General features: G+C 37.5%; 1 protein-coding gene across 4 annotated transcripts; it reads left to right on the top strand.

Moving 5' to 3' along the window:
* The first annotated feature begins 52 nt into the window (after window positions 1-52).
* LOC129268303 (activating molecule in BECN1-regulated autophagy protein 1-like) lies at window positions 53-27,015 on the top strand. Of its 4 annotated transcripts, none has more exons than XR_010294641.1 (14): window positions 53-258; window positions 7,208-7,450; window positions 8,974-9,146; window positions 10,144-10,233; window positions 13,883-14,005; window positions 14,806-15,518; window positions 15,765-16,092; window positions 16,630-16,727; window positions 17,762-17,872; window positions 18,856-19,038; window positions 20,115-20,209; window positions 21,894-22,090; window positions 22,587-26,323; window positions 26,680-27,015. XR_010294641.1 is itself a non-coding variant. In XM_064104657.1 (13 exons), exons 1-13 carry the CDS (start codon window positions 127-129, stop codon window positions 24,151-24,153), a joined length of 4,053 nt encoding a protein of 1,350 aa, XP_063960727.1. In that variant the 5' UTR covers window positions 53-126; the 3' UTR covers window positions 24,154-27,015. The 4 variants fall into 4 exon arrangements, 2 of the variants coding, with proteins under 2 accessions (XP_063960727.1, XP_063960728.1); XR_010294640.1 differs by having other exon boundaries at window positions 22,587-26,428; XM_064104657.1 differs by having other exon boundaries at window positions 22,587-27,015.
* Window positions 27,016-27,295: the final 280 nt, after the last annotated feature.

Genomic DNA, 27,295 nt, shown 5'->3' with positions numbered 1-27,295 from the left:
TGTGCTATCTTGAGCTTAACGGCACACGATACAAATCGATCGACTATTTTTGCGTTTGCGTGTGACTGTTTTGCCACGGTTGAAGCTGCTGCTTGCGTCTCCACCTAATCAAAAAAGAGGGACAAAATGAAACGCCCGAAATATTTATTGCGAGGCGTAAGAGATCGGGAAATTGGGATTAAAAGGAAGCCTGGAAGTAATGATATCCTTAGAAATTATGCAGATTTTATTAGTGCCAAGTATTCTTCTAAAATTGTGGTAAGTAAGACGAGCGTTTGTAATTCTTTGGTCCCGAGTGCTTGTTTTTATGTAGTGTTGACTGTTGGCCTTACGTTATTGCTCAATTTGACCAGTGGCACGACAAAAACGCGACGTTAGTTAGTATTTCCTGATATACAAAATGTACTCTAAATACCACAGACTCTGTTTATGATTTTAGGCTGATGAAGGAGTGTGAACCTTGGATTTTGGAACATGTTCTGTTTATTAAAATGTTATATTTTCATTATTTTTGTCTTCGGGTCATTCCACGGGGTTGGGGCAACAGCACTTTTTTGTGTTCCCTATGAATTGTTGGCTTTATCCTGAAAATGTGTTTGGCGCTTGGATGTTGCAATGTGGTTTTGTTGGAAGGCAGTTATGTAAGCAATTACTTGATGCAGAAATAAAAATGTTGAACCTCAAGTATTTTTGATGGTGAGACTTTAAATGATGATGTCCAGACTCTTTTTTGGGGTACCAAGTGTGACATCCAAAATGGTCATTTTCAGTTGAAGATATCTAATTGAAAGATAAACTTAGTCAAATTCAAATGGCCATGATTGATAAAGCAACATTTGTTTAATAACAAAACAGTAATGGGATAGCAAATGAAAAGAGGCTTCATATCATAAATCATTCCTACAACATCGCATACCACCGTTACATGCGATGTCCGCGTTTATTTTTTTCTGTAACGGCGGTAAACTGGTAAATAACTAAAAGTCAGAAATCATTCTTTCCAAAGTTATGTGTCAGAAATAAAGGGCAGGCAGTAAGCAACTTTTCATCAAAAGATTAGCTTTGAAAACCAATGTTAATGTCATGTAAATTAATCGAAGTTCGCCGATGTTTTGGGCGATGTCCGGGCCAAATTTGTAACGGTGGATCACATTTCATCGCGTATGTAAAAAGGAGAGACCGGAGAAGAGACCGTCGTTGTATCAGACGGACGGGATGTTAGCCGAAATCCACGTGCACATGAACGGCTATGATATCGGGTGTTATGCAGCATTGCAATTGGGAATCTTCCTGCAATGTCCGTGTAACGGTGGATTGGATCTCCACGATGTTTTCCCTTTCAAAGCGACGTAAGTACGGAGATTTATCCCGATACTCGTATTTTTAAATCAGTTAAACCTTATCTTAAAAATGTGAAACTATATTATCATGCAGAAAGTGTTTTTAAGTTTGAAAAATCTCGCTAATTTTCCATAATTTTTTACTACAGTCCCACATGTATCTTTTCGTGTAAGTGAAATATGTGATTGAGACATCGCCGTGTTTGTTCCAGATTTGCTAAACGGCCCCAAAGAAATAATGTTTTTATTACTGTGATTCCGTGCAAACATGTTTTGAATTTTAGCTGACATGATTCAATCGCAATTTAGTTGATTTTTTAAACACCGAAATATGTTATTTCAATAGGCCAATGGATACTCAAAACTGCTCTATCACCGATGATCATGCTGACATCTCAGATTTGGTACAAAATCTCGCGGCTTTCTCGCCTTGTTTAAATTGGCTCCTACTGATTCTACGTAATATGGGTATCAAAGACCTGATGATCAAATTTGAATTTCCCCCAAAAAATGAGAGTTTAGAACCAGTGGCAGCGCCACGGGGAGGCAGGCCCCCCCCCCCCCCCATTTTTTTTTTTTTTTTTTTTTTGCTTGTCAGCTGATCCCAATCCGAAAGGGGGGGGGGGCAAAATAATTGTTCTGTTACTACCCCCTACACATAGTACATGTGCTTTGTGTATGATGAAGCATGGCCATAATCCAATTACTAGTAATTCTTGGCTGTAGGCCTAACCTTCCCAAAACTTTTCATCTTGTTGAATGTTATACTTTTCAGCACATTCTTTTTTTCTCTCAATATTTTTTCAATATTTTGTATTTTGATTTCTATATATTAAATTGTAAGGAGAGGGGGGGGGGTTCGTTTTATCAGAAAGCAGAAGCCTGTGTGATTGTTTTCAATGTGATTTTTTTTTATTGCAATATAATGAGTTTTTTAAAACATGTACAAGTGAACAAAAGAAAATGTGACACAATCAAGTTTGTTTCACAAGAGTTTATTTGCTGTATCAGAAGGTAAATTGCAGATTTGAATTCCATTAATTCATTTAATTCCAATAAAACATACATATATTATGTAATTGCTTGAACAATTAAACTTCAGCGATGAAAATTAAATAGGATGGTCATAAAAAACTAAATGGAATTGTCTAGATAACCACCCTTGATTAGAATGCAGAATAAAATTAGATTAAATTAATCCATTGAGAAATGAAATTGAAGTACAGATAATTTATGAAAAGGTAATGGGCAAGTAATTATATTGTGAAAACAAAGTAGAACACAACAACACAAATACAAAAACCTTCTATAAAACGTAACTTTATATTTAATTCATGAACTATAAAATGATGAATTCTATTTGCTATGAAAAAATACAAAGTGAAGGTTCTTGTGTATTTTGCAAGAACAGATCAGATTCATTGTCCCTAGTAATCCACCCCCTTTAATGAGAAAATGTCAAGACATAAATAACTAAATGATTTGATATAATATAAAAAATATTTGCTTATTGCTTAAAAAATATAGTCAAACTTCCAAATACTATTTTTCTCAACTACAGGTAGCCTCTGTTCAAGGTGAAAATGTATATCTTCAGTACATGAAGTGTCAATCTGGTGACCTGTACTCCTGGCCTGATGGCGAGGCACAATTCTACCTCCATCCACTTTGTGACATTGACAGAATCCTCTTCCAAACTTTCTTATTGGGTCACCAGTCTTCTTGAAGTTCATAAACTTGTAACCTGAATGCAGAGAGAAATATTGCATGTTAATTTTAATAGTCAGGTTTAGTGTACAGTGTAATACATTTTTTTGCATTTGCCAGTAAGAAGTTTACCAAAGAGTTCTTGCAGTTTTATTTTTGAACATTAGAATAGCTTAACTACATTTTACTTTCTTGCTTACAACTCTGTTAAAAAAACAGAAGATATAAAGGTGGTGAGTTTTTTTAATTAAATTTGTCCACTAAGTACTTTACAATTGTCCTTTTCGCATGTTGAAACTTAATGTTTTATCTAATGTATGTAAGTTCCAGTGATGACATGATTATATTTTAATTAATGTCACTTCTACACTACCATTTTGAGGACATGATGTCCATGTAACTGAGGTAAAACAAATTAGAGTTAACAAATTGAACAAGTTTATATGTGTAAGGTATAAATTCGTTGTCCATGTCTATGCCAACTTTGTCTTGTTTTGTCTTGAAAAACCATAGCTTAGAAGAACTAAACTAGTACCTTTTCCCTACATATTTTTCACCTGAATATTGTATCAAAGGTATCAAAAATTTTTATAATTGTGTATGAATAAAAAAACATTTTACCTGTTCATTGATATGAATTACAGAAGCTTGCTTGTAGATGTTGTATTTTTACACTTGAGTAAGATGAGTTAACTTGCATTTAGTGTGTTGATACTAGAAAAATATGTCAAATATTCAAGTAATGCTATTCAATATGACCATTACAAGGACATGATGTCCGTGTAACAGAGGTATCTACATTTGTAAAATAATATCTTGAAGGAGATATTTCAAAGTAATAAAAGATTTGGAGATCGTAAGATAGCACTGTTTCGTTTTTTCCCCTTTAGACAGAAACATAAATGTTTCCAGAGACAGACGGAAGTGGAACCTTGAGGATTAGTATGATTTTAAATATAATGTCAATAATTTTGTACATTTTTCCTTGTTTAAACTCTAATTTAAAGTGCTTTTACTTGCAAAGAATTTGACATGCAAAATGTTTTTCTTCTAGTATAATCAATTGAACTTGTGCAAATATTCTAAGGCAGAAAGGGTAATTTGGTACGTAATGACCATTAATGGATCTTAACTTACAATGCTTCAAATTCTACCTCTGTTACAGAGACATGATGTCCATGTAACGGTGGTAACACCAAACAAAAATAGAAGGTTAGGCCAGAGAGAGTAGTTGAGTTTTTCCAAAGAGAATATTCCATTCTGTTGAGGCATGACTTCTCTCAACTATTTAGTTCTACATGCCATCATTAAATTGAATTTTCTTGACTGGTGAGAAAAAAGAACGACACATAATTTGTCAATAATTTTGTACATTTTTCTTTGTTTAAACTCTAATTTAAATTTCTTTTATTTGCAAATAATTTGACATGCAAAATGTTTTTTTTCTAATATAATCAATTGATCTTGTGCAAATAATTAAAGGCAGAAAGTGTAATTTGGTATGTGATGACCATTAATGGACCTTAATTTACAATGCTTCAAATTATACCTCTGTTACAGAGACATGATGTCCATGTAACGGTGGTAACACCAAAAATAGAAGGTTAGGCCAGAAAGAGAAGTTGAGTTTTTCCAAAAAGAATATTCCGTTCTGTTGAGGCATGACTTCTGTCAACTATTTAGTTCTACATGCCATCATAAATTGAATTTTCTTGACTGGTGAGAAAAAAGAACGACACAGAACATGGCACTGGTATTCACACAGAGCATCAAGTTCCATTTATTGATGCTAAATCTTTCAAAATATATATGCCATGTTGGAAAATGTGGAATAAAGTGACTAAAAATGTTGTTAGCAAAATATTTATTAAGAGGAATTGAGATCAACCCTTTTATTTTGACAGTGGGAGAGTATAGTCTAAGTAAGGATGATAAATGATGTCCATGTAACGGTGGTATTTTGTCAAATCTTGTTTCGCAATTTACTCAAATATGCAGGGTGGTATGAAATGCCTGTAAGTGGATTTAGTTGAAGAATTGTCCCATGAAACATATAAGAAAAAAAACTTTTCATTTATTACATTTCTATTTTTTGACCCTGATGTCACAATTTTTGCCCCAACCCCATGGAATGACCCCTTCATCAATAATTGAGCCGCAGGACTGAGTCCTACCTCGGGCACTCACACTAATACGAGGTTCGTATATATATACGAACCTCGGGCGATGTTCGTGCAGGCTCCACTCCACTTCACTACCGCTACACTCCGCTCCACCTTCCCGAACATCGGGACCGTAAACCATTTCGGATATACCGAGTCACAAAGGTGGGATGGCAATCATGATAGTCAGAAAAATTAAACCAAAAAAATATAACGAAAAAGATATTTGACTTAGTCTTAATATCTTACTCTACACCCGTACATGTATTTCACACCGTTTCCATCCTCCGGTTATCCTCAAAATTGGCGATTTTGGGCCAGTATCTTTTTCCTCACACGTATTTTTCACGGCCAATTTCAAAACATTGCACGCGATCGCGATCGCATGCGATGTTTTGAAATTGGCAGCATTGGGCAGTGAATAATACGTGTGAGGAAAAAGATACTGGCCCAAAAGGCCAAAATCACAAATTTTGAGGATAACCGGAGGATGGAAACGGAGTGAAATACGGGTGTAGAGTAAGATATTAAGTCAATCACCTTTTTCGTTATATTTTTTTGGTTTGAGTTTTCCGATTATCATGATTGCCATCCCACCTTTGTGACTCGGTATATCGGAAATGGTTCACGGTCCCGATGTTCGGGTAGGTGGAGCGGAGTGTAGCGGTAGTGAAGTGGAGTGGAGCCTGCACGAACATCGCCCGAAGTACAGGACTCCATGAATGATGAATATGATGTTTTTTAAATATTTTGACAAATACTTCTTCATCATGGAGTCTTGAACCGCCGGCTATATATGTATTAAGAGTTTGTAGGGTCGAATTTTATTTATCTATGAACCTTGATGCGCCTAATGCGTATAAAGGGATAAAAGTTATTTCACTAATAAATGGTAAAAATGAGACGTTTCTTACCAGACCGATCTCCTGTACTGCTGTAGATCCCTCGATCCGTTTGTCAACAAAGTAAATACAATACAGCCTAACCCTTGAACCGCTTCGTTATGACGTACATCCGATTAGCGATGCCGTTTTGAAGAACAATGTATAGATAAAAATTGTTATTTCACAAAATACTAAAATTTAATACATGATTATAAATAATTAGTACTTATTATACTAATTATTTATAATCACGTAGGCTTGTTGAATTTTAGTATTTGTGAAATAATAATTTTAGATTTTTCTTCAAAATGGCATCGCTAATCGGATGTACGTCATAACGAAGCGGTTCAAGGGTCAGGCTGTATTGTATTTGCTTTGTTGACAAACGGATCAGGGGATCTACACAAGATCGGACTGGTAAGAAACGTCTCATTAGGTGGATGGATGGTGCAGACGGCCCTATTTTTACCATTTATAGTGAAATAATTTTTATCCCTTTATACGCATTAGGCGCATCAAGGTTCATAGATAAATAAAATTCACCCCTACAAACCGATTTCACCCTCTAACTATGGATTTCCTAGGGAAATCCATCCGGGTGTGTAGGTCTCGCTTATGCGTCTATGGAAAGAGTGTCAAGGCTCCATGATGAAGAAGTACATGTACATGTATATGTCAAAATATTTAAAAAACATCATCATGGAGTCCGCAAGGCTAGTCACAATCCATTTTCGTGTGCAACTTGGTTTTGAGTGACCAGAAAGTTTCCAATTCGTCTAAATCATCTATGCATGAATTGAACTATTCATTTCATATTTTGAATCAAAGTGAAGAAGAGAAGCTGGATTTTATGAGTAATGTAATGGTTTTGTTATATTGAAATGAAAAATTTAACAAGGAGTCCTGGTTTCTTTTTTCTAAATCATTTATGCATGAATTGAACTGTATTTATCATATTTTGATTCAAAATGAAGAAGAAAAGCTGGATTTTATGATAAGTAAAGACTGTTAAAATGGTTTTACTATGTTGAAATGAAAAATTTAACTAGGAGTTCTGATTTTTTTTTGGGTGGTACGCACTGTATTGTGTTTTTTATGTATTCTTCTTATGCAGCCTTTGATGCTTCAAAGCAATGTCCGCTCCACCTTCTTGGTCAGCTTCAGCCATGATAGCGCCCTCATGGCTTCGACCCATGGCAACCATCATATCTATATCTGGACGGTCAAGACTCAGGCGTGTATACAAACCCTAGTGGGTCACCCTCGGACCCCATGGACCATCATGTTTCATCCTTCTTCGAAGGAGATCTTGGCATCCGGGTGCCTGGGTGGCGAGGTCCGCGTCTGGGATCTTCAGGTAAATACACATGGATTTCATGCATTGCAGACCCCGGTTTTAGGGATGTAGGCGAGCCTGGCCTTGAGGCCAAATATATGCTGGTCTTGGCCTTGTTCCGAGCCACATGTACAAAGTCTATGGAGAAGATTTTTTCTTGCAGCCTCATGACTCGGAAGTACTGGCCTTGACTACATCCCTGCCAGTTTTCCACTTTCTAAAATGCCAGTCTCATGTAATAGTGTTTTAATTATAGTGTTATGTAGTATGTATTTAACTTCCTGTTATCCTTTCAGTCATTCACCTTCACTTGTTTACAAACTCCCCCAATGTCATCTAAGGATCCCAAAACCCCCAATACCATTTAACTCCTAAACCTTGACCATAAAAATACCAACCCTCAGTGACGTCAGCTAACTTCAAGGAAGAAGTATGACTCACACTTCCAGCCCCAGTCACTTGCACAGAGCATCACCACACCCCTTATACCAGAGAAAGTTTGATAGACAGTTACCTGTAGACCAATCAGATCAAGTTTAGAGATCACTCCCACCTTAAATTGTTACACCCCCAAAACTAATGATATAAATAAGACTTCTTGATTATTGGAGATATAGAATACAGAAGAATACTTGACCCACACTTATCCAGATAGACTGACTGACTTCAAGACTTAGATGTTCATCCAGTATTAATTTAACTGCACTTCGAATCTCAACCTGATACTTCTAAATTATTTTATATTCATCGTCTCCTGATATACTTTGAATCTTCATGTACTTCGAACTGTAGCTGAATATTGATGATTAAATACCTAGTGATTTGAACCGTACAACTTTCTCCAAAGTTGTTCATTACGCTTCCCTTCCCTAATTACCGATCTCAACACGACAATAGTGTTCTTTGTAGACATGTACAAAAGTATGCACATTAAATTATACATGAAAGTAGTAAAAATTTTAGAGAAAACTGAGTTTCCATGCTAATAAAGCTTGCTAAACGTTTGATGGGCAGATTTTCAACTATGCACATGTTGTGTGTATTGGATTTTGCTTTGATTTAATGATTTTTCACTGTATTTTTTCATAAATCAATGTTTGGCGCCTATTTTGTGGCAACCGTTTGATCAGACATGGAGGAAAAATCCTCTCGAAAAGTTGCTCGAAATTTGCATTTCACATCTCTTCATTCATGAAGTGGCTATTGTCCATATTGCTTTTGAAAGTATTCTAAACAAAAACAACCAAGACAAGTTTGAATATTCCCTCCTTTCTAGACTATGGAAGATCAATTTTGGATGTCACACTAGCGGCAGGTTGCAGAAAGAGTTGCGATCAAATGCAACTTCAAAAATCAAACGCAACTTTACTTTCAACCAATGAATGCATTAGAATGCATTAGAACTGCGCCTGATTTTTTTTGGTTGCGTTTCCTTTCTGCAACGTGTCGGATTTGAAGTCCACATTCAGGCATAGCAAATCACAATGTCATTCTTTTGGACTTAAATAAATACATTTATGCCAATATTCTCTCTTGAATTACAGGGTAGCAGTGAGAAGTGGTGCTCGCCGAACCGAACCACCATCACGTCCCTCTCGTTTCACCCTCGGGATAGACTCCTCGCGATCGCCACGGGCAACCAGATCTTTCTCTGGGACTGGAACGAGCCATCCCCGTTCACCAGCGTGCAGACCAACAGTACCTTTGAAACTGTCAGGTAAGTGGTGTGCAGGGGGTAAAATGACATGGGGCATGGGGTGACTTCGCCCCTGGAAATGTTTTTAAAGATCCCTGGAAAGATGAAAAAAAAGAGAGAGAGTTAATGTAACCCCTGAAAATTCCCATTCACTGCAATACTTAAATGTCAAGTCCACCCCTACAAAAAGTTGATTTCAGTAAAAAGGGAAAGATCCAACAAGCATAACACTGAAAATTTTGTCAAAATCTGATGTAAAATAAGAGTTATGGCATTTTAAAGTTTTGCTTAATTTCACAGAGCAGTTATATGCACATCCTGGTTGGTATGCTAATGAGGGGACTGATGACGTCATCCACTGACTATTTCTTTTGTGTTTTATTATATGAATTATGAAATGTTCTAATTTTCTCCTTATTGTCAAGTGAAACAACTAATTCCTCTCTCAAAATGTGGAATAAGCATTGTTTAATACTATATGGTTCAGTCAAGTTGGGCCTTATTGTCAAATCTGTAAAATATGAAAAATTGTATAATTCAAACAATAGAAAGCAAAAGAAATAGTGAGTGAGGGACATCATCGACCGTCTTATTAGCATGTCACTGAGTTGCGCATATAACTGTTATGTGAAAAATAAGCGAAATTTTAAAATAACTTTCTTATTTTACATCCGATTTTGATGAAATTTTCAGCGTTATGCTAGTTAGATTTTTCTCTATTGATTCAAATCAACATTTTTCTGGGGTGGACTTGACCTTTAAGGTATACAGATTTGGATTTACCTCCCAATTGATAGTTTTAATCCTAATATCTTATTTTCTGCATATTCTGTAAAGTGTAAAGTTGTAATTTTTTTACTGTTACTTTTTTTTTTACAAATCAGAGCAGCCACTCCAAAATGAACCTGCAATCCTGCAAATCTGTGTATTTCCCCAAATTACTTGGAGAATAGCAGCAGAACAGCATAAAATCCTTGTAAATTGGTATTTATATTTCATTTTATGTTGTAATTTGCAGATTGGTGAAGTTTGACTCACTCGGCCACTTCCTGTTGACTGGCATTGCCAATTTGCTACCTGAACAAGATGCGAGCAATAGTGATGAGAAGTAAGCCATCGTTACATCTCTGTTCACATTTGCTAATCTTTTATCACATTTTTCCAAATGAAATTAGAGATGAAGAAGCTCCTTCTCACAGTCAGTATTAAGATATAATGACCTAACATGTACCATTTGAGGAAACCGATTTTTACAAAATGGCCTATTTAAATTTCAAATAGATAGATAGATAGATAGATAGATAAATGGTTTATTTGATAAAACTCATACATCATGGCGGCAAAGCCGAATTGTGATGCATTTACATATACATTAAAATAAATCAATACATTAAAAATGGAATACATATCATTGAAATGAATAATAATTAATAAGTGCAAGTATTGTTGAATAGAAATACCTAATAGTATGATTAAAATGCAAATTCAAATTCATTAATAAACTATAATCGTTGATGCATCAATAATTGCAATTGGATAATTGTGAACTAGTAGAAATTGAATGGAAACTGAATTAAACTGGAGGTTAATTGATAAATATAATATAAACATTGATTTTGAAAAGTAGTTAATTGAATGTATAGAACAAAATGTGAAATAGCGACCATAATGAAATAATATTAACTAGGAATGATTTGAATGAGAAGTTGAGAAACTATTGCAAATTTGTCAATAACTGCGATTAGCTACTAAATAATGCATCGATCAGTTTGTGAATTGAGCTGTTTAAGATTGAGATAATTATTAAGTACATAAAGTACAAGAATGAGATTGCCATTATTATAATCTTAATTGTGAAGGCATTCGATTGATTGAAGTTACTTTATCATAATGGAAATTCATTTCTAATTTCAAAACTTATCTTCGAGCCAAATTACAAAATGCAAATTAATTGAATGTTTATGTACAATATATACAGATAATTAATACATTAAGTAGATATATAATACAATATAAATGAGATTGCAACTTTTTTAATTTCAATTGTAAAGACATTCGATTTATTTATTAAATTTATTTGATCATAATTGAAATTCATTTTTAATTTCATAACTTAACCAAATCACAGAATGTAAATCAAATGAATGTCATAAGTATATTATTTTACAGGTTACTTAAATACGAATATACAATATATACATCAAAATAGGCAATGTCCTGTTGGTGATCACGATTCATTAATCAGCTTGATCAAGTAGGGTACCGGGCTATCCCGAAGTCTATTTGTCCTAAATCTTATCTCCGGTACCTTCACCCTCCTTCGAAGCCTCATAGGTGATCCTCTTTCGGGAGCAGTTGGAAAGAGGTGGCTGAATCGGGATTTATAGTCCAGTTTAGTTGCAAAGTCTTTGCACAGTTTATAACGTCGATCAGCCAGGGTAGCCATACCATAGTTTAGAAGAGCGCTCTCATAGGTAGAATAATGAGAGCCCATTATGATCTTCATGGCTCTTTTCTGAATGCTCTCAATCCTTCTAACCTGTGTGGATGATGTCTTGGGTCGGTCTGCATGTAAATACAAATGATGAGTAATGTCAACTAAACAATGGACAGTGGACAGTCCCTTGATGTTTCCGAACTGCTGCGGGTCCATCGTAGACTGCATATCGCGCATGGTCCACTTAGCGACGAAGGATTCTGCCAGTTTAGCAAATTGGTCAGTGAGTGAAATCGGGCGAAGGTTGTTAACATTGGCAGGTTTCGCTTTTGGTACTGGGACCACTATCGCTCGTTTCCAAGCCGATGGTACAACACCTTCAGCGTAGGATGAATTCAGAATGTGGGTTAATGGTCCACAAAGCTCTAAAGCAAATTCTTTAATCACCCGAGCAGGAATCCCATCAGGGCCACCAGCACGTGTTGTATTGATAGACTTCAGCTCACGAAATACCTCCCATGGTTGTACTGAAGGACAAGGGCCTGCAGGTAAGTAAGCTGGTAAATTCTCTCTGCAGAGTGGCGGGATATCCTGAGCCACCCCACCAAAGTGTCCGTTGATTCTGTTGGCTATGCTTACGTGGTCACTAGGATCGACTTCCGGGACTGAAATGACAGAGTGTTGTGGACTACCGGAGGTCATTGACTTAATCCCTCTGTACCAGCCGGACGGGTCCTCTTTCTTCAGGTGTTCAATTCGTGAAGGATAGAACTCCCGCTTTGCGTCTTTAATGGCCAACGAAATTTTGCGCTGCCAGTGTTTGAACAACTCACTATTGTCACGATAAAAAGCTGATTGTCTTTTTCGCATCATGGATTTAATCTCTGGCGTCATCCAAGGTTTATCAGACACATGGCGTTTGACACGGCGAGTCGGAAAATGCATATCAATAGCACTATGGAGAGTAGCATAGAATGCATCACACTTCCGGTTGACGTTATCAGCCTGGTAAACTTCTGACCAATCATGATCTATTGCCCATCTACCGAACGAACGAATACAGCTATCCGAAAGAGGGCGTGTTGTGCGCACTGTTGTCACATTCGGAGTCGGTCGCCAATCACGTGATTTCCATAAAATGGTTGAATGATCACTATTACCTATTGGGGCGCGTATCTCTGGATTCAAGTACAACGACGGTATGTTGGTCAAAATCTTGTCAAGAATGTTTTGCCCCCGAGTTGCTTTTTCTACAACCTGGATGAATTTTGTGTCATTAAGCAATTGCTCCAAATCCAATTGATTGAAGTCCCCAAGAATAATTATTGCCGCATCGGAATGCCTTGATAAAATGGTATCAATTGACGTTTGAATGTGCTCAATCAACTGATCAGCGATGACATTGTCTCTTTGGGGATAATACACAACTGCACTATAGATAATAGGAATTGAGCGCGGTAGGCGAGGTGGTCTGTTCTTAACCCAAATGACCTCAAGCTGAGCTGGGACCTGGATTTCTGTTGCAGCTACCGTATTCATCAAATCTTTAGAATAAAAACACAAGAGATGCATGCATAGTTTGTGACATCATCAGCTTTTTCATTTGCATATCACTAACGATGTACATATCAATGTTGTTTTTTTTAAATGGGGGAAACCTGGAATATGATAAATGCGATCATTGTAGCTACATGTATAATCAAAGCTGTGATGGTGCATTTATCCTCGTTGAAACAAATTAACATAATGTTATACCTCAGTCACATTTGTTCCACGGCGGCCGTACGGCGAGTTGAAAACAGCCATTTTTACATTTTTTGTACTAGCTACATTTAGGTGGTTTGAATAAAAATGAATAAAACGTCTTTTTTCGACTCATCGTACAGCCGCCGTAGAGCATATGTAACTGAGGTGTAAGTTATATTCAATTTTCATGTGTGCCATTTGCACTGTATGGCCCGTATTCTGAAGTCAGGTTTAAACCATGGTCTAGCTCTGTGCTAAGATTATGGGAAGCCAAAAGTGTCAAAATTTTTATTGTATGTTTCTTATGTTTACTGTGCTCTTTCCTGATTCATCGATGGTGAAGACAATCATCTACTTATACTTCCTAGGCAATTATGAGTGATTTGAGAGCCAAATGAGCTGAAATATGATATCTCTACTGTTAGTGATTTATGTAACAATTGGCTATCCATACTTAAATCACAACTTTAAACCTGAGTTTAAGTTAAACCCGACTTCAGAATACGGGCCTATGAGTTGAATCTAACCATGACCATTCCTTTTCACTGCAGCACCTTTTCTTATTTTTTCTCAGTGCTCAAGACTCCAACCAAGGGTCGGAGGAGAGTGACCCAGAGCCTCTGGAACCTGATACATACCCCGCCCCCTCAATACCAGAACCAGCTATACCCCCTGATATATTACAGGGACAGCAAGGGTAAAATATTTATTTGATATTGACTGCTATTGAGTTCAATGTTAAGGATATACCATGAAAGAAAGCAAGGGTGAAATATGTAATATTGACTGCTCTTGAGTGCATTATTTCTGATATACCGGTACCATGAAAGAAAAGCAAGGGTGAAATATGTACATGTAATATTGAGTGCCCATGAGTGCATTATTTCTGATATACCATGAAAGAAAAGCAAGGGTGAAATATCTATGTAATATTGACTGCTTGAGTGCAATATTTCTGATATCACCATGAAAGAAGAGCAATATAAAACATCAATGTAATATTGTGTGCGATAATTCTGATATACCATGAAAGAAAAGCAAGAGTAAAAGAGTTATGCAGTATTGAACTGCTCTTGGGTGTTGATATTTCTGATATACCATGAAAGAAGTGCAAGGGTAAAATATTGATGTAATATTGACTGATCTTGAGTGCAATATTTCTGATATACCATGAAAGAAAGGCAAGGGTAAAAGAGTTATGAAATGTTGACAGCTCTTGGGTGTAATATTTCTGATATACCATGAAAGAAGAGCAAGGGTAAAATATTGATGAAATATTGACTGATCCTGAAAAACAATATTTCTTACATGAAAGCATTTTATGTAATATTGCCTGCTATTTAGGGCAATATTTTGGATATACAATGAAAGCAGTGCAAGGGTAAAACACCTATGTAATATTGTCTGCTATTGAGTGCATGAACAAAAATTCATTAAAATTTTGCTGAGCTAAATTAGTGTTTAATACTGATAACTTTCTTATTTTGATCCCCTCAGAGAGTCGTCTATGAATCGTCCAATGTCTCCAGAGTCCATGGACACATTAGAACAAGCGAGGGAGTATGCAGCTTCTGTGACATTGAACGCATTACGAAGCCGCCACCAGAGGGGGTTCGTTCCAGGCGATCCCCCAAACTACCCCAGTAGCTTTGCGCAACCTCTAGGGTATTTAACCCGTACCAGCCTCCCGGCGCACGAGGCTTCTACCTCAAGAGAGAGGAGACTCACAAGCTTGATGCAGGAGCAAAGGACAAGGCATTCTGTGGAGTCGCTGTCAAACCTTGCCAACTTTGCTTCTAATCCTCCGACCAATAGCCTCTCTCAGTTGTCTCAGAATCTCACTAACGAGTTTGCGCTGCCACGCCCAGCACCTGTTGAAGCGGATAGCACCAGCCCTGTCAACGAACAGCCTCAGGAGATTGTCATCCCCTCCGATGATTCAGACACCCCTCCCGTGTCGATGGAAGAGTCCAGGGAGGCGGAACCGGTCATGGTGGAGGTGGAAGGGGAGAATGTTCAGGTTGCGGTGGTGACGGACACGAGAGCTGGTCCGTCGTCGATCCAGCCGAGGGCAGAGACCGCCTACGTTGCAAGGATTCCTTCCCGAAGACCACGCACACAGCCGAATGCAGAATCCAGTGGGTCACACTTTCCCACTGCCCTTAGTCATGCCATGTCTGTTAGAGGAAGAAGTGTAGCAAGATATCAAGGTATCTATTCCAATATTACGAATTCTCAGAAGAGTATACATGTACCTAATTAAGGCATGATTACGCAAGGAATATTTCCAAGATTTACCAGTTTCATTTCTAAATTATATCTGTCTTTAAAGCTAAAAATAGAAAAGTATAATTGTGGTTCTGAGTATGATTTAGCTTAGTAGGCTCGTAATGAAAATGAGTTCATTGTGTCTCTGACATCTTTAATCTTCTCCTCCGCTCAAACTACCCTCGCAGCTCAACTGTCTCGGCGCTCCCTCCCAGGTAATTTGAGCGCTGCAGGTCGCAGATTCGGGCAGGGCTTATCCGGGGAGCTGCAATCGTCATCGAGGGAGGAGGGGGAAGGGTCATCGTTGCCGGAAGGATCATCGAGACGACGGAGGGCCATGCCGCAGCTGAGCCGACGTTCCCTCCAGGGGCAGATGAACATCGCAGGCCGGCGGTATAACCCCAGTGTTGTTGGGGAGCAGACGTTGGGTAGACAGGGGGATGATGAAGGCCAGTCGGGTGAGGGAATGAGAAGAAGAAGACCGTCTAGGTTTGGATTCCATCGCACGGCTCTCAGGTCAGTTCGGTTTCACTTAAATACGCAGTGTCCTGTATTCTGAAGTCAGGTTTAATTTAAACTTTAAAAAAAAAGTTTCAAATTGAGGAAAAGTCAGGGAATTTTGATAGGCCCCAAAATCAAAAGTAGTCAGTCAGACTCTGCTGAATATTTTTGCATATCAAAGCAAAAATCAGTGGATGACTATTAAAAAAAAAAGCATGATTTTTTTTGGTATAGCCTATTTGACTGCAGTACAGATATCTGTAGTGCATTACCTAGACAAGGCCTCTCTACCTTTCAACATGATTGTGTACACTTAAGATCTAAGCAGGAGTAATGCCACACATTTAAAATTCGAAATGAGTTGAAGTAATTATCATGGAAGTTTGTGAATTCATCAGGTAAATATCAGGAACTTTCATTTGTTGAAATTCTGGGAAGTCTGTACCTTATTGTTGCCCACTTGCTCTATTTCTTTTAGATACATATAAAGCCACATAGTCGATAATCACAAGAGGATTTGATGTAATTTTAATTCGCCTTTGTCTTTTGCAGGAGACGGGTCCTACACAGTCATTATAGTACAAGTTTGTTTGATAACACACAACCTCCATCACCATCAGTACATTATGCAATCAATAGAGCTATTGCAAGTAAGTCTAATCTAGGATGCATAGATATTTTTTTGAAAGTGATTTCATGATTTTGTGCATCATTTTTCAGACATGAGGGCACTACTGGAAGCCTTACGACCCGAATGGTCTACGACTGGCTTGCGACTGAGTGAGGGGAAATGTGACGTCACAGCTCTTGTCAGCTTGAGAGTCGCAGGGAAAGTCGCAAGGAAAATCGTAAAGATTTGACCTGTCGAATCCTTATGACTGAATTGCAAGCTCAATCCAACTTCCAGCCAATCAGACAGCAGAGTTGCACGATGCGTATATGATATACAATGCGCATACGCTGTAGTAAGCACCATTTTCTCAGTTGCTATGGCAAGAAGCGCATGCGTGAGTCGCAGACAGCATGGTAGTTGGATCGTAAGGTGTGCGGTGTTGAGGCTTGTGACTACCTTGCGATTCATCTCTACTCACTCAGTTGCAAGCCAGTCGTATACTAGTCGGGTCGTAAGGTGTGCGGTTGCCTTTAGAATGGAGTAAAGTCTCACGGAACACTAATAAGCACATGATCCTGTATTATTTTTGTTTTTATTTAGCCCAGATATATTTGTTGTAAATAACATGGAGTTCCTGAAGACCTGTAGTTGCAGGAAACAATGATTTCAAGGTTTATTGTCATCATATCTTGGTAGATTTACATCTGGTTCATGAATCAATCTATGAAAACGTGAACTCTGAGCTGAAAAGTATTACAATTAAAATCACCAACATAAATAAGCACACGTGGGACAGTGTGTTATTCTTGCTTAGAAAAATATGACCTGAAATATTGCTCGAATGCCATGCTAATTCCATTCATTTCTAAGCAATTACACATTTACTACTAAATCATTCAGCACAAATTCTTTACTCATAAATGTACATACAAACACTTGGGTGGTCAATTTATTGGATTCTGTGTGAACTCACCACTAGATTGTAACCGTAACTGGAATTTATGTTTAATTTTAATTTGTTTTTAACTCTGGGACTTGCTAAAGCTACTCTCTTTTCTCTCACACATCCAGATGCACTGGCAGGCCGAGGCCAAATGGCTGTTGCAAATAACATCAGTAACCGCACCCATAGGCTTCAATGGTGGGATATGTCAGATTATTACCTGCCTGATATCACAGATGGTAAGTTATTTAAAGGGGTACTGTGGGCTGAAACTAACTATATCTATGTTAATAGGGTCAAATCTTAACGAGCACAATGCTGAAAATGTCATGAAAATCTTATTTTATTTCCAATTGGTCAAATGCCAATTCATCTAATTACTAACTCGTCTACTATCATTTGGTCTCCCTTCAGTCCGTCCACTGTCCACATGGTCTAATTACCATTTCGTCCACTCACCATTTTGTCTAATAACCAGTTGGTCCAATAGCCATTAAGTCCATATACCATTTGGTCTAATTGGACTACGTGTTAATTGGGCGAAATAAATGAAAATAAAATGGATATTACACCAACTGGTTATGAATCGAAATGGTCCTAGATGAACTGGTGATTAGACCAAATGGTTGTTAGACGAAATGTTGATGGACGGAATGGCATTTGACTAAATGAAGGTAGACAGTGTGGTGAGTGGACGAGTAGTAGATGAATTGGCAATTTACCCAAATATCAAGGTCACAGGAATGGTGTTGCCCCAAAGTTATGTGTGATTTTTTTCTTCTCATAGTGGTACAGGTACCTGTACATTGTTTGGTAAGAACACACCTGTGCTATTAATATTTATTTTTTGTCAGAGCTCGTAAAAGACTGGGAAATGTACGTCCGTATTTATGGAATTGCCCACTAATATAGTAGTACAGACTTTAGTAAACGAATAACACTATAAGGTCTGGTTTTGTGAGGAATAGTGAAAAAACCCCGTAAAACCTTTTAATGAAAATTAGATAATATATATAAATCACAAACATCATGTAATATTGAACATATTGACTATATTAGGCATTGAGAAATAGTTGTGGCTTTCATGCTACTTTCACTCGTAAAAGTTGGGTGATATTTCTGAAATTGTATAATTGTATATTGTATACAATCGTATATAATTGTATATAAAATGGAGGAATCTGTTCATTACATCCTTTCCTAATTTGCATTATTTTTATAGCACAGAGCAACGTGATTGTCGCAGAGTGTAAGATCCATAACGACGCCAGCGTTGATATCTCAAGCGATCGCCGTCTGGCTGCGTTTATCCCGAGCCACATGGGGTTTCCGGATCATGGTGTCCTGGCGGTTTGTTCACTCGAAAGACACAATCTTGGAGAAGTGCTCTTTACTAAGAGTTTTGGTAAGATCTTCCATCCATTTAGACACACGGATTACACTATGTGGGACTCCACTGTAGAGACTGCTTATAAACACACTCGATAAAAAAAAAATCACTGTATAGCAGAATAGAGACATAGGGGCGCTTACTAGAAAGACATAATCTTAATAATAATAATGATAATAATAATGTGACTTATAAAGCGTCAAATCCACTCTGTAGAGTGCACAAGGCGCATACAAATCTAAGAGTTAAATAAAAAAGTTTTTAGAAGATTTTTGAAAGTTTCGACAGAGGTCCATTTTTTTTATGTCTTCAGGAAGGCTATTCCACAAATGGGGCATGCAAAAGCAAATTTGATCTTTCCCCCAAGTTTTTGAAACTTTTGGAATAACAAGGAAGCCAGAAGTGGATGAGCGCAAAGACCTGCTTGGTCTACGTAGTAATTGATAAATGAAAGACTGTATTTTGGTGCTGATCCAAGAATACTATGAAAAGCAAGCAACAAAATCTTAATGATAATCCAATTTTTGATAGGGAGCCAGTGCAGCGAATTCAAGATGGGAGTGATATGAGAGCGTTTATTTGACAAAGTGATGATGCAAGCAGCTGCATTATGAAGCTTCTGAAGCTTATATATCTTGGAGAAGTCCTCTTTACTAAGACTTTTAGTAAGACCTTCCATTAATTAGGATGATGCTGCACTGTGCGGGACTTCACTATAGAGACCGTTTTAGTTATATGAATTTTAAAAGACGGTGCCACACTGATTTAAAAGAGAAAGAAAAATTATACCTCTTGAGCAATTTGTCATAAGGTGCTTTGATACTCATCATGTATGTTGATAATTTTTGCTATTGTTCTTTCAAAAATATGTGAGAAACAGTGAATTGAGAATGAGACATCCATGGAGGACATTACAATGACAAACTTTGAACATTTTTTTTTCATGATGATTTTGTTTTCATACTGATTTGAGTACCCAGTGCTATCACTGTAAGTCTATATCCCTCTGGTATTCGCATGTACACTTAATTAACATGATCCACATGTGATATTTGTGTTTTGAAACATTATTTTTTTCATGCTGATTTCAGGACCCAATGCTATTACTGTAAGTCTATCTCCCTCTGGAAACTACATTCTTGTCGGTCTGGCTGCGAGAAGGCTACAGTGGCAGATGTTTCATGGGGTAAGGTCCCATCATCCAATTCATTCAATTCAATTTATTTGTCATATATTCATAAAAACAAAACATAGCAATTGCTTTGTGGACAACAGATACATAAACATAAGTGTACATATTGCAAATGAATAAATCAGAACAGAAAGTATATAAAAACAAAAATATTAATACATCAATGGAGATATCCCCACTCTCGGGTAGATTATTTCTATATAGATGGCGCTATACAAATGCCTATTAATATTATTACTCTTCGGAACTTTGATCTTTAACCCTAATAAGACTGGTAGACTGATTCAGTCCCCCCCCCCTCGTCATTTTTCGTGATAAATCCGCCGCGCAAATTTTTTTGACCGCGTTGCTTGCTGACTGTTTACTTTCAAGTCTCGCGCAACCATTAAAATAGCCCAGTCTATTTAGGGTGAAGATTCTATGGGTTGAAATGTTCATATCAAATGATGTTACAATTATTCTTTGAAAATCTTATCATAATGGATCATGTAGAGTGTGCCATATAGGTCTTTGCTGAGATTATGGGACACCAAACATTTCCTATCTTATCCTCAAACTTCAGTTGGGAAGAAATCTCTTGAATTAATGTTTCCAGATAGTTTCTACTGACGTCTCCTCTTGAAGTATACTTTAAAGGCTTAATTTTTAAATAATATGTGATCTACCACCCCAAAACCACCAATATGTCGCCAGGTAAGCTTCTCTGTCAAAAGCCAAAATAGTAATTTAGTCTCTAAAATCCAAAAATTAAAAACATAACTTATCTGAAAGAGCAATTCTTCTTCATAATTTATAAATTTGAAGTCTTGACGATGAATAGAAGAAAAGATACGAGAGTTTCTTGGACACTACTTTTTCAGCCTGCTTGGAAGTTTCACAGTATGCACATCTCATGCTTGAGTGAACCCCAAACTTCAAACCTTGTTTTCTACTTATTTTTTAAGCTCTTGCTGAATTTCCTCTGCATTCAATCAAGTACTTGTAATGGTTATTGTTGGTCAATTTTAACACATTATATATCATTTTAAAGCTATGGTCTACTTATTGTTGGTTTTGGGGTGGCAGGTCACATCATGGCTCCATGGTCACAAATTACAGACACCCAAAAGTGTATAGTGCTTTGCAGCTCAGTATAGTAAATAGAATTTCACCTGTAGATGATTGATGTCACAATTGGCTTTCCATATATAAATCACAGAATATTCAGAACATGTGATAACTCATTTGGTAAAGCGGTGGTTTTGGATTTCAGTGACCAAGGATCCATTCCCAATTGGTGTGCTAGTGCCATTTGGTAAAGCCAATACAAGGGGCCCGTCTTACAAAGAGTTGCAATTGATCCGATCAATCACAACTATGGACGGCCAGCAACGTCAACACCTAAAATGCATGAATGTTCAAAATGTTGTCTAGATATGAGATAAATTACATAAATTCATTGTTTTCTTGACAATTTGGTGTGTTCGCCTTTGTTTACAAAGGACATTTTGAAAATTTTATGCAGAAAAAATTATGACATCTATGGATTACCATAGAGTTACGATTGATTGGATCAATCGTAACTCTTTGTAAGACGGGGCCCAGGTCCCTTGCCCTCTGTTAATAAAGCAATCATGTAAAAAGTTACCACCACCATTTTAAAGAAATGACCTATTCAACAAACTTTTCTTGTTCATAGTTAATGGCCGATGTCTACCAGCTTCAGAAGCCAGAGGCGGGTGAGGACTCAATGACCTTCGTCAATCGCATCATTCACCCGTTGGACCCCCAGCAGAGGTTGGTGGTTAGCGTGAACATCGCGCGATGGATCCCAAGACCTGGAGCTGGTCTGGTCTACGGGACGAACAGAGGGGACCTATGCTTCTGCACTCCAAAGTGAGCTTACTTTTCATGTATATTTCATTGACGCGTTGTGGTTCAGTGCTTCTGTCCCTTGAATCTTTAATAAACAAAGGGTTTAGGGTTTAAACCTGACCCAGCAAAATGTAAAAGAAATTGGGGGAAAAGGTTTTTTTTATGCGGGGGCCCTCGGTATGGAATTCCCTCCCACGAGAGATCAATGATAGCCAGTCTGTTGTAATATTTAGCTTAAACTAAAAGTTACCTATAATTCTTTCTATCGGTGATTGAGTATAATATTTATGTTTTCCTTCATTGTTTTGTTTGCTCCCCTTTCACTTGTGCGCCTTGAGCATCTCTAACGAGATTGATATAGCACCTTATAAATTGCATATATATTATTATTATCATTTATTACTGTATCAAAGAGTGTACCCTAACACAGATGTGTTGTGAAGTATATTGAATAAAAATGTGTTTACCGACTATATATCATGATTTTACATAGAAATTGATTTTTTATTCATTGCAGGCTGGACAATGAAGATGAACCTGTGGTTAGTCAAGGCACATCAACATCAGAACTTTGTGATACCACAGCTAATCAGTTGGACATGGTGGAACGTCGACGAAGCTACAGAGAACTTGGCATGATGGCCGTCCGACTATCCAACTCCCAGACAGGCAGTCCATCAAGCGAAGCGTCCCGCCAGGCATCTGTGTCTCAGTCGACCCAGACAGGAAACAGCATGGTCCAGAACATGTCCACCCAGACTGATTTTGGGAACGAGGGCCACGTAGCGGGTAGGGAGAGGATAGCTGAACGGAGGAGCGATGTCTACGAGGCTCTTCGCAGCGGCACCTTTGTGGAGGAGAGGGCAGCAGGGAGCAGCGAAGGAAGTGGCCAAGACGCAGTGGAGGAGATGCAGGGGCCATCAGGATCGCATCAACGGCGGGAGTTACAGGATGACGCGACAGGAGAGAGCGATGATAGTGGCGAGAGTTCATCAGGTGTCGGTGGAAGTGAACGTCGCGAAAGCTGTGATGCAAGCACAGAGGTTGGTAATCATGGCGACCAATATATGAGAGGACAGGACGGTGGCACTGAGAATTCAAGGAGAACAGTATCGGAAGAGTGCCAAGCAGAAAGGCACAGTGCATCAGTTAGCCATCAAGGTTCTGATACCATAAGCAGACTTGCATCAACAAATGCTATTTGCCGTCAACCGTCCGAGACAAACTCTACCCAACTCCCTAGCTCGATTAATCCAGAAGCAAGGATTGTCTCCCCACTTGTGGTGCCCACTCGGCGTGCGTCTACTGAGAGGGATATCCCAGCGTCAAGTCAATCTTGCCGGATGCTTCGGCTGGACTCGCCAGAGAGCTTTGAGCAACCTGACAGTACTTCTTCAGGAAACGGAATCCGTTCCTCATCGATGGGAAGGGAACGTTCAGCATTTCACGTTGTTGGACCGGGCGGAGATGTGAGCAGCTCCGGCCTGTCATCGTCATCTCGATCATCTACCATCTCGTACGGACATCGCAGCCTGAGCAGGCCTCCAATCAGATTCATTGAATCCATGAGCCAGGAATGGGATGGCAGCGATCCTGAGGAACAGAGGAACATGACAGGTGTAAGTCAAAGTTTGAACTCCAGAGGGCGCCCTATTCAGAGCAGAAGACAGCATCTAAGTTTGGACTTACCTGCCACTCATGTTGTAAATTCAAGCACAAGTGACAGTCTTTCTCCAGGAGAACTTGAAGAAGGAAGTTCTACTTTATCAGCAAGCCCAAGGTCAAGGTCTTCCCATCTTTTAATGGAAGACCAAAGGTCAGACGATCAGGTCAGTTCAAGGTCAAGACCTCAGGCGAACTCAGATAGCCCACATGTAGTTATGGACAGTCATATGACAGTACAAGCATCAAACCTGAACACTGAACCCTTGAATGAATCCTTACAAGAGCATGAACAGTACCAGGAACTAGAATCAGATCAAAACTCTTTTGCAGGAAGTGGTGCATTTTCAGACACTGAAGGGCAATCAAGGCTGGCCACAATGGAAATTGATGATGGTAGCAATACAGCCCAAGATTCTTAGAATGTGTCTGTGTTCATGAATGTCATATTTTGTTGCTGAGGTATTTCAGAGGTTATATCTCAAATTGTGGAGTTGGTGTTGGGCTGCTTTTGACATCTTCATACCATCAAATTTGAATTAGGTTGGTGGATTTGGGACAGATTCTCTGTTGAGCTATCGATAGTGTGATTTGAATATTTGGTCTAAACTCACATTAGGTGAGAGTCCCCAATTTTCTGTGTTTTGGGAAATGGAAATATTTCAAGGAATTCAGGTAGAATTTCACAGAAAATGCAAATTTTCAGGCCAAAATACATGCATTTGATTTACAAAAAAAGCCATTGAAAATCAAAGAAAACAGTAACCTAGGGGTGTTTTACAAAGATTTAAGTTTGACTTACATGTAGAGCCGCACTTAGATGCCGACGCATATATGATATGCAACACGCAATCTTCCTGATTAATATGCAGTAGTGCGTGTCCTCCTTGGCATGATCTGACCAATGCGGTCATGCCTTTCTAGTGAACACAACTAGGCATTTATGTGTGAATCTAAGTCACACTTAAATCTTTGTGAAACACCCCCCCCCCCAGGTTATTCAAATTTTTTTTTGTAGAAGGGGGAATTGATAATTTATTAAAATTCTTACTTGTGTGTTAGTAGAATATGATTATGCCCAAAATGAGCATATGAACGAATAGTGGTGTGTGGTATGGTCCAGTAGTATCTTGTTAACATGTCAGACTATGTTTGAATATTGTCCAATAGTTCAGGTGCCCATTTCATAAAACTTGTTATAACAAATTTACAATAACAGTTAAAAGCTAAGTACTGTAATCATTCAATCTGATTGGCTGATAGCAAATTTGGTACATTTTTATCGTAGTCTCTTTATCTTGGATATTGGGAAACCCAAGAGTGACTAGTTTTGCCTGTATGCCTACAGAATATGTCAAACTTTATGAATTATTTTCTGAGGTAAAATTTAAAATTCAATTTCAATTTAAATTCTCAAAATTTATAATGAAATATTATAATGTTTCTTTTGTTATTTGTCTTGGTACGTGTATTTTATCTTGCCATTTTAATTTGTGATTTTAATCAAGTGCTTACCATCTAAATCTAATGGTTTATACGTACAAGTTTTTTGTTTGTTTTGTTCATGCACAAGAATACAAGGAATGGTCAACAATTTTTTTTAATGATTTCAAATACATACGATTGTTTCATATTTATGATAAACTGCATTTTTTGTTTCATATCTATGATAAACTGCATTTTTTGTTTCATATCTATGATAAACTGCATTTTTTTTTCAATGAACCTATGTGTATGGCTAGTGCTAAACATATACATGTAGCTTCTGTAAAATTACATTCAATTTATCAATGCTTTTTTAAATTAAAATTTTTAGATGATATTCAATAAATTCTTGGGCATTTCTCTGATGGGATACTAGTATATATAGGTCCTTTATCATCACGATCATAGGTTTTACAAATTGTTTTGTGATGAAAATCTGCATATAATACCCATCACAATTTACAAAACTGTTCTGCCCTACATCATTGAATTAACAGCTTGGAGTTCCCTCATGTACAAGGTTATGATATAACATCATTGTCCTCAGTTAAACGTATGTGGTGAATAAGAATGGAAAAGTCTAGATATTTGTTTATGCTTATTTTCTTATGATCTAGTGGATAAATACCTTCAGGCAGCCAGTGTCTACTGGACCTACAGACAATTGTTTTTCATACTAAATTGAATTTTTTAATGATTGTTTTTCTAATAAAAAAGTAATTATGGACTATATGTTTTACTTTCCACCAATAGAGGGCTTCACAAAAATTATGTTCAAAATCACAGTTTTTGAGCATGCTTGTGAAAAAAAAAATAATATCTGAGATTGTAAATGATTGGAATTGAGTAATTTTTGTTATAAAGGTGATATTTAAAAGATTGTTTTAGAGAGTGTGTTGTTGCATCGAGACTCAAGACTGTCAAGACTTTGTTCATGGGGGGGGGGGGGGGGGGCGGGCGCCTCTATTGTTGTGTTCCCCCAAACACAAAAGATAATCCTTTGTGCAGACGCCCTTGGTTGTGCAGACTACCAGTGCTTATAGGTGTGGATGTCTGGAAAGAGATTTGTTTGTATTATATGTCTGTAAAGCTATTTTGGAGATAAAGGCCCATATTCTGAACTCGGGTTAAAATTAAGACTACGGTCTAACTTGTGGTTAAACTATGGATAACCTATTGTAATAGGAATCTATAATGGTACAAGTTTAATTTGCCAGCTCAGGGCCCCGTCTTACAAAGAGTTAACTATGGACTGCCAGCAAATTCAACATCTATTATGCATGTTTGTTCAAAATATTTTTTAGCTATGATGTATATTCATGCATTCATTGTTTTCTTGAAAATTCACAGCACTTCTCTTTGTTTACAGATGACATTGTGCAAATTTTTCGTAGGAAAAAGTATGACACTGATGGATTTCCATAGTTACAATTGATTGGATCAATCTTAACCCTTTGTGAGAGGGGGCCCTGATCATTCATAGCTGACTGGGAATAATTACTGAAATAGTTCTCTTCATCATTGAAAATAATGAGGAAAGAGCCAAGTCAAGACAAGAAACATGTAATCTAAATGCAATTTTAATATTTTTGGCTATCCATAATTTTAACACAGAGTTAGACCATGGGCTAAGTTAAATCGGACTTTAGAATATGGGCCAAATTGTTTAATATGATATGTTTAGTACTGTATGAATCCATACTGAGTATTGTCATTCATTTGATTCTCTTTAATGAGAGAGAAAAAAATCATGATTGAGATGAAATTAAAGCTAAGCTATTGCTGCTATATAACATCTACATGTAGTCTATTTACGGTCTTTTATTTACTTGGCATAAGAGTCATATTTGTTATTTTAAGCCCACTTTAATGGGCAAGTCCTCCCCAACAAAACATGAATAAAAACTGAAAAATCAAACAAGCATAACTCTTAATATTTCGTTAAATTCGAATGTAAATTACGACCTTTTAAAATTGAGCGCATTTATCAAAAAACAGTTAAATGCTAAAACAGGCATACGTTTCCTGAAATTAAGCGAATATTTAGATTGTCTTTTAATCTTTTTATTTTACATCTGA

This window comes from Lytechinus pictus, chromosome 9 (assembly GCF_037042905.1).
Source record: "Lytechinus pictus isolate F3 Inbred chromosome 9, Lp3.0, whole genome shotgun sequence".
NCBI classification, from domain to species: Eukaryota; Metazoa; Echinodermata; class Echinoidea; order Temnopleuroida; family Toxopneustidae; genus Lytechinus; species Lytechinus pictus.
The sequence above is the reverse complement of the archived record's forward strand: the minus strand, read 5'-3'. Positions and strand labels throughout refer to the sequence as shown.

What these genes read in the sequence shown, in the direction of transcription:
- LOC129268303 (XM_064104657.1), top strand. Translation starts at nt 127, where the DNA reads ATGAAACGCCCGAAATATTTATTGCGAGGCGTAAGAGATCGGGAAATT. An exon ending in AGTACCTTTGAAACTGTCAG is followed by an intron (nt 9,147 to 10,143) that starts GTAAGTGGTGTG and finishes TGTAATTTGCAG; the next exon opens with ATTGGTGAAGTTTGACTCAC. An exon ending in ATATTACAGGGACAGCAAGG is followed by an intron (nt 14,006 to 14,805) that starts GTAAAATATTTA and finishes TGATCCCCTCAG; the next exon opens with AGAGTCGTCTATGAATCGTC.